This window comes from Erythrolamprus reginae, chromosome 1 (genome assembly GCF_031021105.1).
Source record: "Erythrolamprus reginae isolate rEryReg1 chromosome 1, rEryReg1.hap1, whole genome shotgun sequence".
Lineage (NCBI taxonomy): Eukaryota > Metazoa > Chordata > Lepidosauria > Squamata > Dipsadidae > Erythrolamprus > Erythrolamprus reginae.
This window is the reverse complement of record NC_091950.1, coordinates 90,291,157-90,303,699: the sequence shown is the minus strand read 5'-3', so window position 1 is coordinate 90,303,699 and position 12,543 is coordinate 90,291,157. Positions and strand designations below refer to the sequence as shown.

Below are 12,543 nucleotides of genomic sequence, written 5' to 3'. Positions count from 1 at the left end.
CTGATAACAAACTTTCCAGTTCAAAAAGAAGGGATTTGGTTTTTAGATTAAATGTCTCAATTCTATGTAACAATTAGCTGCATTATAACTTTGGAGAACTGTTCTGAATTGCCCCTTGAATGAAGAATAGTCCAGAATAAAACATAAAGCTAATGGAAGAAGCAATAGCAGTATGCTGCTATTACAAATACTTAAGAGCTGTTATTTCTTTGTTTTCAAGAGTGTTAGCTCCATTGTTCTGAAGCATCGGTGTGATACCATCTTCCTTGAAAAAACTAAAATAGAAAAACTAAATAATCTGAATATTTTGTACAATGTGTATTATGAAGCATTCTTTACTGATCTACATTTAATTTCTAATAATTGTTATAGGCATCTTTTTAAAGAGTTTTATTTGTGAAGATGAATGCAAAATATATGGAAGTCCACTAGATCTTTGTTAATGTCATCCATTAAAGAGTAGTGCTGCTGTATAAAGATTCTTGAAACATGCAAGGTCAGACACAAAAGCTCTGGGACCCACAAGTGGGTTAACAAACTCAGCAAAGGCAGCTGAAGACAGATTTCTCCAGGTGTGTGGTCCTTCAAATATATTAGACTTCTAGAATTTGCAGCCAGCACAGACCTTCTGCTCATTGGTTCAACACATTTGGAAGGCAGCAAGTTAAGGTAGATTCCTTCGAAGCATGCTTTGACTTCCACCCCAGAAATTCTTTGTTGCTGACATACCCATCTGTCTGTAATGGGAAAACTCATCCAGACCATCTTCCTATAGTTGACTCACTTGGCCAACTCACTGCAGCCAACTCATTGTGGGACAACTTGCCCCACAGGGGGACAACTGAGGAGAGGGACAAGTAGAATTGCAACTCACTCCAGCCTTGAGGATGACTAACTTGAGAAGGTTCAGACCTAAAGCAAGACAAGGTCTACTGCAATTCACTTGTCCTTGTCTTGAATTATCCCTAGTTTGAATTATCCATGGTGAGTTGGCTGCGGTGAGTTGTCCTTCAGCAATTTGACGTAGGGCAAGTTGACTGGGATGAGATGGCCAGGGCGACTTGTCATAGACCCTGTTTGTCTTTTCTGAAACTTTGAGGAAGTATTTCCTAACAGGAGTTCTATGACTTTATAATACTTCATAGAACTTATGTTAGGAAATACTTCCTCAAAGTTTCAGAAAAGACAAACAGATGAGAACACCTTTAATGGAACATATTGGGATGGCATGCAAAGGAGATGAATTCACTTAAGAATATTTTATACCAGTATCTTACATTTGTTTAATGTAAACCTTTGCATGAGTTATATTTTCATGTTTTACTACTTAATTTTAGCTTATTATACTGTATTCTAACTCATTTATTTAAATTCTCTTTATTTTATCTAATTTTATTGTATTTTAATCAGTTTACACTGCTGTACAGTGTTTATGATGACCAATGTGGTCACTATTTTTGCTTTGATATGGTCGATTGACTAATAAAAAAAATTGAATTGATTGATTGTATTATAAAGTATTTTGGTCTATTTAGAGATTTCTTTTTTTTTTGGCAGGGAATCAATTGCAAACATTCTTGGCTGTTATCATTCACAGCACTTGTTAAATCTGACTGCAATATCTACTTGTATATATCCATATATATATTTATACAAAAATAATCAGTAGTTAATATTAATTACAAAGCTGTAATTAATGAAGAAAGAGAATTTTTTTAAAAAAGACAGGGATCATTGTGCAAAGTTCAGAATCAGGGAGCAAGCTGAACAGGCAACCATGCAGTTTAACACATTCTTCTGAGAAAAGGACTTTCCATCTTCGGACAAGAAAAGGAGACAAGATCACATCAAAAAGGACCAAAGGAACATGGGGTGGGGGTAGGGGGAAGGAGAGCAAAGAGAAAGGGGAGGATCCAAATGCATGGAAGGTCAAACAGCCTGTAAGGCACAAGCACTGCACAAAAGGGGGGATCTTAAGCTAAGCTCAAAAATGCAGAGATGGGACCGAAACAGGGTGAGAGCGAGAATATAGGAGGGAAAAGAATAAAACTTGGTCTGTGTAACAATCAAAGAGGAAAAAAGGCGGAGCAAAAAAAAAGCTTTTTGCTTTTGCAATCTGCATTTGCTTGGTTTCTTTTCTTTTTTTCAAAAAAAGGATCTCACACCTGATATTCCTCGTTCCATCCATTTCGGTTCACCAAGGACAATGAAGAAAGTCTCCTGCCTTTCGTATTCCTCCTCATCTACTATTTTAACCCTTATGGTCTTCCTGTAGGGACAACAAGAAAAAGATGGGTGTACAGTGGGTAGCCTGGTTGGGAGCAAATTCAGAGTAGCCATCGAAACTGCCCCTACCACCACACCTTCTCACATGCAGCCTGCTTCTGCCACTGTCTTTGGTGGTCTTTCACTTGCTTTCTAGGACATTGGAGCTGATTTTTAGATGAATTAGAGCAGTGTTTCCCAACCTTGGCAACTTGAAGATATTTGGACTTCAACTCCCAGAATTCCCCAGCCAGCAAATGCTGGCTGGGGAATTCTGGGAGTTGAAGTCCAAATATCTTCAAGTTGCCAAGGTTGGGAAACACTGAATTAGAGAACATTAGAGGAAGGAAAGAAAGAAGGAGGAAAGGAGGGAGGGGCAAAGAGTGAGGAAGAGGAACCTGGTCTATAGTGATGGTTAGTGGAAGGTGACCTCTGCAGCACATTTAGTCAAATGTCACATGGTAATAACAGTTCATCAACTGGCTGAATCCAAAACAGCCTACAGTTAGAGATGGGACAAGCATCTTTAGCGCAGTAGATAAAAAGCCAATTTTTCTCTGTCTTGATCAGTGGGTGGAGAGTACAATAAGACAGAATTAAAATATCCTTTTAACACACATACACACACGCAGGCAAAAACTCATGCACAAAACATAGCTAGGATTTTCTCATCTAGATCTTTTTTTCTGCAAAGGCAATTTGGTTTCTTTCCTCATACTTGTTACAGTATTTTTTTTTTTAACTGAGAATTGAAAACTTTTGTTGACTGAACTGCTCGGTGCTTATGAAATTCAATGTTATAAGGGTATGGGCAGAATACAATGCGACCTAGTTGAGTATCGTGCATTGATACGAAATAGACCCTTGTAACAATGAAGTTGCAATTCTATATTTCCTTTAGCCAGGAGTAAATCCTATCAAACTCAGCGGCATTCACTTTCATCAACATGCCTCAGAATCGCTCAGAAACTTACTTCCTCTTCTTTTCTTATCTATTTTTTTTAAAAAATATACAAACATGAAGAACGACAAAGAATGGATACTAATGGTTTCCCATTTTTCCTTAGCAGTTATCTATTTATATTGACTGGGTTTCTATTTGAGGCACTGGACCAGTTCTAACACAATCTCTGTTGTTATTTTCTCAAGGGATCCTAATTATTTCCTTCAATTTGTAGAAAGGGCCACAAAAGAGCTAGATCCTGATATATGCCTGTATCCTCAAAACACCGAGAATGGAAATGCAACATTAAATTAGCCTTTTTAAGCCAAGGAACAATCTGCATTGGCCACAACTTTCCCATATAACTTGCAGAATGATGAGAAAGCTGGAATGTATTTTTAGAATTAACTGCGAATCTCAGTTTACACGGACAGTCACATGTATTTCATTTTATTTTTATTTATTGTTAGAGTTGGAAGGGACCATGCAGGTCATCAAGTCCAACCCCCTGCCTAAGCAGGAACCCTATAGCATCCTAGCCAAATGGCAGTCCAATTTCCTCTTTAAAATGTCCAGAGTAGATTGATTGGATTCATTTTCGGATCAAATCTTTCTACACAGACAATGGAGAAGCGTTTAAGGGAAAGAAATTTGGGCAAAAAACAACAACTGTATGAATTCCACTTCTCCACATCTAGTCTCCTGCCCACAGTTTGTTGTCAATATCAATTTGCCACACAAACGACAGGCTAATATCAAAATAAATATGTGATTCTGAAAGAGCATTCTTGGGTGGTTCGATAAAAACATATATTTGGGTCCAACACTTTGTGTAAAATGTCACAACCTAACTTAGCCTTTGAATTAAACAAACAGAGTGTAAGGTTGTAAAAAGTAGGCTGGGGACAGGCAATTGAGATACAAGCAAGCGTCTTTATACACATGAGTATAAAAGGGTTTGGAGCACATCTGGAAAGACCAATTTCAAATCTCTGTTCAATTATATATATATATATGCCAATATTGGAGGAACTGAGCCAAGTCATTATCTCTCTGCCAACTCTATCTCTAAATAAATAGCTTTTAATTAGAGGAAATATTTAGTCCCCTTCCATGGTACATTGAACCGGCATGGATTTGAAGTTAAAATGTCAAATGAGTTTATTGGAAGACAAGAATGATATGTTGGCATGTTGGATCATTGATTTCATAAAACGTCTTGTTTTGTACAGAAAAATGAATACCCATTTTCTTTTGCAAGGCAAGAAACAATTAGGGCCAGGGGGGACATGATAGCAGTCTACAGTTATTTGAGTGGTTGCCACAAAGAGGAGGGGTCATACTGTTTTCCAGGGCACCAGAGGGCCAGACGAGGAACAACGTTTGGAAGCTGACCAAGGAGAGATTCAACCTAGAAATAAGGAAGAACTTCCTGACAGTCAGAGCAATCAACCAGTGGAACAACCTGCCAGCGGAGGTTGTGAACTCCCCAACTTTGGACATTTTCAAGAGGAGATTAGACTGTCATTTGGCTGGGGTGCAGTAGGATTTCCTGCTTAAGCAGGGGGTTGGACTTGATGACCTGCAAGGTCCCTTTCAACTCTAATAAGTAAATACATAAATAAATAAATAAAGATCTTGGGACAATGATAGGTATGCTAAAAACAAGTTGAGGTGGAAGACTTCTAATATGCATATAAGTTTGCATCATGCTGCAGGGTTGAGCTCTATGGCCTATTTCTGTGGTGTGGAAGATGGATTTGAAAACCCCAGTGCCCTGTTATTGCAAGAATGTGAATTGACATCAGAGATGGGTTCCTACTGGTTTGGACTAGTTCTATAGAACTGTTAGTAATTTTACAGCATGGGTCGCTGGGACTGACAGTGACTTGGGCCTGCCACGCCCTCAGCCGGTTCTCTCGGTGGTGGTGTAGGTGCCGCCATCTTGTTTTCTGCTTCTGCATATGCGCAGCTGCTATTTTTTATGAATTGCGCATGTGCAGCCCCCTCCCCCTATGTGGTGCATCCCTGAGTAAACTGGCAGTAAGAGAATCTGGAACCCACCCCTGATTGACAGCCTTCAGTCAAATAAGCACACAGACACAGGCACACACACAAACACACACACACACACTTAAATACTGCATTCTCAGCTAAACAAACCACCATTTTGTTAACTTCCATCAGTACCATGTGACAGGCTATGCAGATACAGCAGTGTTAAGGATAGAGCAGTTGGAAAATTAAAAAAAATAACAGAGGCCATTGATAGCGAAAAAAGAAAGGCAGGAAATAAGAAAAAAGAGGAAAGAAGAGTGTTAATGTTAGTTGGGAGAGCCAGTACTACACCTTTCTGTAAACTCATATCCATCATTCGAGGACCCATCAGCTCAATGAAGAAAGTCTTGTTTTTTTCATATTCCTCATCATCAATTAACTTGATGTGAATAGTTTTGCTGTGAATGGAAAAATAGTAAATGTCATAATGGGGAGAAGGGGGTGAGCAAGCTGGGGAAAAGAGGGAGAAAAGAGAAAATTTAAATGGTCAAAGCTTACTCACCCATTATGGGGGGGGGGGAACCCAACAACCCAAAAGTATTTTAATTTTTATATCCTGGCTGGCTAATCTGGAAGAGCATTTACATAGAGAGAATGAAAACAGATTGTTAAAAAAAGATTCCAGCAATAACATCTCAGATATCCAGTCATATCTAGAATTCTATTGGCAGCTTTCACATTTAATTAAAAACAGCAATACACGTCTGTATTTATACAAGCTGTAATTTATGGAATGCATAGTGTACATTTTATGTGTTCTTTAGTTATTTGATGCAGCGTTAAGCATCTTTGCTTTACTAGAATATTAAAAAGCATTCTCTCTCTCTGTATCTATTAAAAAGCAATCTCTCTCTCTCTCTCTCTGTATCTATTAAAAAGCATTCTCTCTCTCTCTCTCTCTCTCTGTATCTATTAAAAAGCATTCTCTCTCTCTCTCTCTCTGTATCTATTAAAAAGCATTCTCTCTCTGTGTGTGTATCTATTAAAAGCACTCTCTCTCTCTGTGTGTGTAACTATTAAAAAGCATTCTCTCTCTCTCTCTCCCTGTGTGTGTCTCATCTGTTGTCTAATCTCCCATCTTAACATAATGCTTCTCCCCCCCCCAATAACTGAAAAGTTGAGATATATATGCCATGACTGTGAGAGAACCTACCCAACAAAAATTGTTCTGAAAAATTATCATTTGTTTTTCAAAAGAAGCCTCCAAAAGTTATTCTAACATGGAAGAGAAGACTAAAATACCCCCTTCCTATCTTCTACAGTTCCAATGCTGCTTAGCTTTCCACAATGGCTGCTATTCACAGAATAAAAAGTGCATGTTAGTGTTCTATGGTATGAGTCTCCCGAAAATTCAAGGGTACAAATTTCAGACACACACACACATACTTGAAAGTTCAAAAACAATGTTCTTTATCACAAAAATTCAAAAGAAACAAAGCACCCTTTTTGTATTGCAAAGAGCACTCCTCCCAAAACAACCTGGTAGCAGCTGTGAAGAAACGTCACAGCCCTCCTTCTTCCACTAAGTGAAACACACACACTTTGCTCTGCTTTGGTTTCAAAGTCGTGAAAAATCAACAAAGTCCAGAAACAGCAAGGCACGGTCCTGAAGAACAACGATCAGATAATCTTCCACAACGGCCAAACCAACACGCTGCTATTTATATCAGCAGCTCTAATTACTGGAGCCCCACCCAAACACAGGTGGCCTCTCTTATCTCCTGTAATATTTCCTCAATTGGTTTCTTCTATGCATAAGTCTGCGCCTGTGTGGGTCTAACACTTCCTCATCCGAATCGACCGAAGATAATGGAGATTGGCTTCCTGGGCTGTGTGCCAAGCCCCCCTCTTCCAAGTCTCCCCCACCTTCTTCTTCATCCAAGGAAACTGCACTACCTGACTCTGTCGGCAATAAAGCAGGCCTATGACATGTTGATGTTTCCCCTGAATCCACCTCCACATTCCTTGGGGCAGGAGCTGGGCCAGAGCCAACCACAACAGTTAGTTGCATTTATTTGCACATTGCACTAAGCTGTAAACTGGGTTGGGTTTACTGTGGTGTATATACTCATCCATTAAGATGTGTGAACTGTGATTCATGACTAGCACTGATGATGTTACCTAGTTTCGGAAATGAAACAGCTGCAAGAAAACAGCCAAGCTCAGAGAGCACCAAGGCCCCCTTCATTGTGATTGATGGCTTGCTATTCAGTGTGAAATGAGCCACTATACTCTTGGCTTGGAGAGATATATGCCTCAGGCATCCCAGTGGCATTTTGTGATATACAAACCACATCTGTCCACAGATACTCAGTAGCAAAACCATCAATGTTTGTGGATGCTATTTAAAAAATAAATCTTATCTATGCAGTGATCGCTCGCCACTTCGCAGTTCACCTTTCACGGCTTCAGTGCATCGCGGGTTGCTGAAAAACCCGGACGTGAACGCGGGTGGCTGCGGTTTTGCCTGAGTCAGACCTTCTCCAATAATAATAATAATAATAATAATAATAATAATAATAATAATAATAATAATAATTTATTAGATTTGTATGCTGCCCCTCTCCGAAGACTCGGGGCGGCTCACAACAACAATAAAAAACAATGTTATAGCGAAACAAATCTAATATTAAAAAGAAGCATATAAAACCCTATCATATTTAAAACCAAAGAACACATACATACCAAACATAAAATATAAAAAGCCTGGGGGAAGGTATCTCAACTCCCCCATGCCTGGAGATATAGGTGGGTCTTGAGTAGTTTACGAAAGACAGGGAGGGTGGGGGCAATTCTAATCTCCGGGGGGAGTTGAATCCAGAGGGCCAGGGCCGCCACAGAGAAGGCTCTTCCTCTAGGGCCCACCAAACGACATTGTTTAGTCAACGGGACCCGGAGAAGGCCAACTCTGTGGGACCTTATCGGTCGCTGGGATTCGTGCGGTAGCAGGCGGTTCTGGATCCTAGCAGTAATGAATGGAGGCCTGCTTTAAAGGTCCTGGAACGTAACCCCTGCGATAAATGAGGGATCACTGTATACAGTAGTTTTATATACCACACAGACTCCATAAGGATTCCCAGCTCTGTTCACAAAGTCGCATGAACTTAGCCAACAAACAAAAATAAATACATGAAAATAAATATAATATCAATCTACTTTGGTATCCATCAACCTTATGATCGCCTTGATAGAAAATAATTACCGATTACGAGCTATGTTGGCACAGTGGTTAGAATGCAGCACCACAGGCTACTTCTGCTTACTGCTGTCTGCCAGCAATTTGGAAGTTCGAGTCCCACCAGCTCAAGGTTGACTCAGCTTTCCATTCTACCAAGGTCGGTAAAACGAGGAGTCATATTGTTGGGGGTGATATGCTGACTCTGTAAAACGCTTAGAGAGGGCTGTAAAGCACTGTGAAGTGGTATATAAGTCTAAATGCTATTGCTATTCCACACAGTTAAAACAAATGGTTTGGTATGAATTCAGCTACCAAATGCCATGACTTTTTTGACTTTCATACTTCCTGAAAATCAAGATACAGTAAACTATGGTTAAATGTACTATGTAAACATATCCCTGTAAAGTGTTTTGGTGGAGAATGTTTGTGATTATCTACTTCATCCTCCACATTGATCGCATTTCCTATTAGTTCCCCAAACAAGTTTATATTTGTTTATTTTATTCAAAATCATCAAAGCCTGGTTCAATGTTTATAACAGTTTACTGCCTTCAAACGCTATCAGACAATGAAAGCTAATTATGATAAAGCTGCATTTATATACTAGAATACCAGCATACTTTCAAAGTGTCTATTTCCCCCTAATTATGGTATTATTTTAACTCCATGTTCTTTCATTTCAAAAAGCAAAAGACTAAATAATCTAGATTGTTAGATTAATCTGCCATTCGTTATATGTTGGAGTTATACTACTAAGAATTCTTAGCAACACAGCCTCTTCTGACTTAGTATATCAATAAGTTGGAGCAGGCTGGTTTATATAGTAATAACATGTTTTGAACTTTTCAGATAAGCACTTAAAGATTTATTCACTCATTACCCTTGAGGAATGTCGGGTTGGGTTGCCATAAATAATAATAATTAAAAGGAGTCTTTTTATAAATTCCTAGAGCCATTATATTCCAGATAGAAATTCTATTTCATTTCTCTGACTACAAGTCTTATCTCTTTGGATACACAGTTAAAATTGTTGAGGAAGGTCTTGTTGTCATACTTCAGAGAAATGCAGTGTTTCCAAATTAAAATCCTAAAAATTATTTTGCCAATTTAAAAACCAAAACATCTCTTAGAAACTGTAAGGACAGAAACATATATATGTATTCCTCCCCACCCCGATATTTTTCATCTTCCTGCAGGAATAACAATTTTTTAAGCAATTTAAGAATAACAAAAGGTACATTATATGCTAGAGTACAAGTAAATATAGGAAAAAAATTGTGATGGGGCTGGCTAGAAAAACTCTCGGCTTTTTATCTGGATCAACATGTATTAAAAATTATAATTGCAAATTATTTAGTTATTTTCATGTTGTCAGTATAAAAAGGAGTTCAGTGAAGCACAATTTTAAGCAATTACCTCTCCCACTACAACTTCAACACTGTCTATGCAGCTGAGAATCATCGCTTGAAGAGCGTTTTTAGGATTCAAGATGCTTGTTTGGAGAGGTAGAACAGAGAAAAATTGATAGTGTGAGAAGCTTTCCAGCCTAGTGGTGCTTCCTTAAGATATTTTAAATTGCTATGGTTCACTTAATTGCATATGATCATAATTATATTTTAGTATTAATTTTATTTAATGGGTTCCTAGCTGTTCTAAGAGCCTGTGCTGAACTCCATAATAAATCGGTAGGAAGTAAGAATGACTGGATACCTCTCCTATGTTGAAAACTAAAGTGCCGGAACTTTTTCGTTTTAAAGAAAGAAAGAAAATATATCGCATCCTATAGGCTGACATTCCATTTGATACAGAAGGGTTCCACATGGGAATAGGACATATTCATGAAGGAGCAAGTTTTATTTATTTATTGAAATGTTTATACGTCATCTTGATCTCAAGAGGAGATACAGGTAGGATATTTTTATTCATTTGATTTTTTTTCTTTTTTTTCTTTCACAACTCCAGGTGCTCACATTGGAATCACCCTTCAAAAGAAGGCAGGGTCAATGAAAATTGGTGTTGGTCTTACCTGATATGCTCCATCTTGTGGAAATGGAGACAGCATCCAGGAATGGGTTAACTCTATCTATTACCTAATACAGTGTTTCCCAACCTTGGCAACTTGAAGATATTTGGACTTCAACTCCCAGAATTCCCCAGCCAGCAAATGCTGGCTGGGGAATTCTGGGAGTTGAAGTCCAAATATCTTCAAGTTGCCAAGATTGGGAAACACTAATAGGACTGAGTCTGCAAAAGAGATGACACACCTACTCGTCCTGTGTTTCCTGCTTTTTGATGAAGATGTTGATGCAGTCTTTAGTGTCGCTCTGTGTTGTAATAATGTGTCCATGATGACCAGGACTGGACGCAATCCGGGTGGGGCTGGATGCTATCACCATGTCCACAAGAAGGAGTTTATGAGGTAAGACTTTTCTCAATATCAGTGGAGACAGCATCTAGGAATGGAACATACCAAATCTGGCTATCCTATTGGGAGGGGGCGGCTTGACCCTGAGTCCGCTGGCCTGAGTGAACACTTTGAAGCACACATCTGCCAAAGGCTGCCTCAGCCGATGTGTGGAAGTCCAACTTATAATGGTGGATGAAAGGGGAGGGAGAGGACCAGGTGGCCATTCAACAGACCTCCTCAATGGAAGCCTTTGTCACCCATGCTGCAGATGTGGAATGGGTTATGACTCCTAGTGGAATGGGCTATGATATGTTTCGGCAGAGGGAAGGTCTGGATCTCATAGGCCTTGGCAATACACATCCTGATCCACTCCCCCCCCCCCTGTGGAGGAGGTGACCCTGGTTCCTGTTCTGAATTGCTTGAGTCACTGAGTTAGCAGTGGAGTTTCCAGCATTGATTAATTCTGAAAGAATCTAACACTCATGTGCCTTAAGTCTGATGTGGCTGAGAAACTCATGGCAACTATGGCCACCACAGTCCTAACCCAAGTTACTGAGAACAGAACAGTAGTTATGGTAGTTATACATTTGGCCTGGCTTTTGCCTTAGGGCAGTTGTAATATCCACCCTGAGTCTCAGGAGAAGGGCAGCAAAGAAATCTAATTAATAATTAATAAACAAACAAACAAACAAACAAACAGTCAAATGAATAAATAAGATCTGAAGACGGAGGATATCAACTTCATTTATTAATCATATTAGTTAACCCTTATTTACTTTTGGCTTGCTCTTGTTACTGCCTGGATGTTAAATTGCTTTAGGTCCCTTACATCATCATCTCTATCCACTCTATGTACAAAGTTGAATGTGTACAACAGCTTGGGAAATTGATTGTCAATCAGTGTTGCTTCCTAAGTGGACCGTTTTGATTTCACAGAAGTTTGATTTACTTGGAGTTATATTGTGTTGTTGAAGTGTCCCCTTTATTTTTTTCAGCAGTGTATTTCAATAGGATGAGAACTTTTTGTTTCCAATCCATTAATTAATAACGATGAGTTATTTAATAATTAATAAATTATTATTTATTATTTAATCATTATTATAAATAATTATTTATAATAATGATTAAATAATGAGTCTTAGGAAGTAGGAAGCACATTTTCTCTTTCGTAATCTACATGAGGGTAACTTCAGACAATCTTTAAAAACTTGTTCCTCAAGCTCTAAGGTTGATGGTATGATCACTTGATGTGTATTGTTTGCCTTGGTTGTGATACAGTATATGTTTTTCTCATTACCTTACACACACACACCCTTTTTTTGCCTCCTTGATTATTTAAGTATCTTCTTTATTTTAAATGTGCACTGTCCATTTTTAGCTGAGATGATCTTATGTTTAGAAAAAATATGTTAAATGATTAAAGAAAATATTATACTATATTAACATTTTCTGCAAGCTACCATAATCACTTACGATGAGCAGAATCTATAAAATGGAGATTTAATCCAAAATGGTAATTCCAATTTGAAATGTTTAAGAGATAGTTAAAATAGCTAAGCTGTTTTAAAATACTGTGATTATTTAAGCCACATTATACATCTGTACCAAACAACTAATTAGAAAAATACTTATCTGGGCTAGCATTTACCAACTTGCAATACAGCAATGCCTCAAATCAACAGGACAACTCAA

At 38.4% G+C, this 12,543-nt stretch overlaps 1 protein-coding gene across 11 annotated transcripts in view; it reads right to left on the bottom strand.

Moving 5' to 3' along the window:
- The window catches only part of SLC8A3 (solute carrier family 8 member A3), a 213,662-nt gene that overhangs the window by 50,415 nt on the left and 150,704 nt on the right, over positions 1 to 12,543 (bottom strand). For 4 of the 11 annotated variants that reach the window (XM_070734575.1, XM_070734565.1, XM_070734594.1 and 1 more), the window contains exon 2: positions 2,166 to 2,269. In XM_070734575.1, coding sequence (XP_070590676.1) covers positions 2,166 to 2,269 — 104 coding nt within the window. Of the gene's footprint in view, positions 1 to 2,163; positions 2,270 to 5,272; positions 5,275 to 5,555; positions 5,665 to 12,543 lie in introns of all 11 variants that reach the window. The other 7 variants (XM_070734513.1, XM_070734557.1, XM_070734584.1 and 4 more) reach the window with 4 other exon arrangements.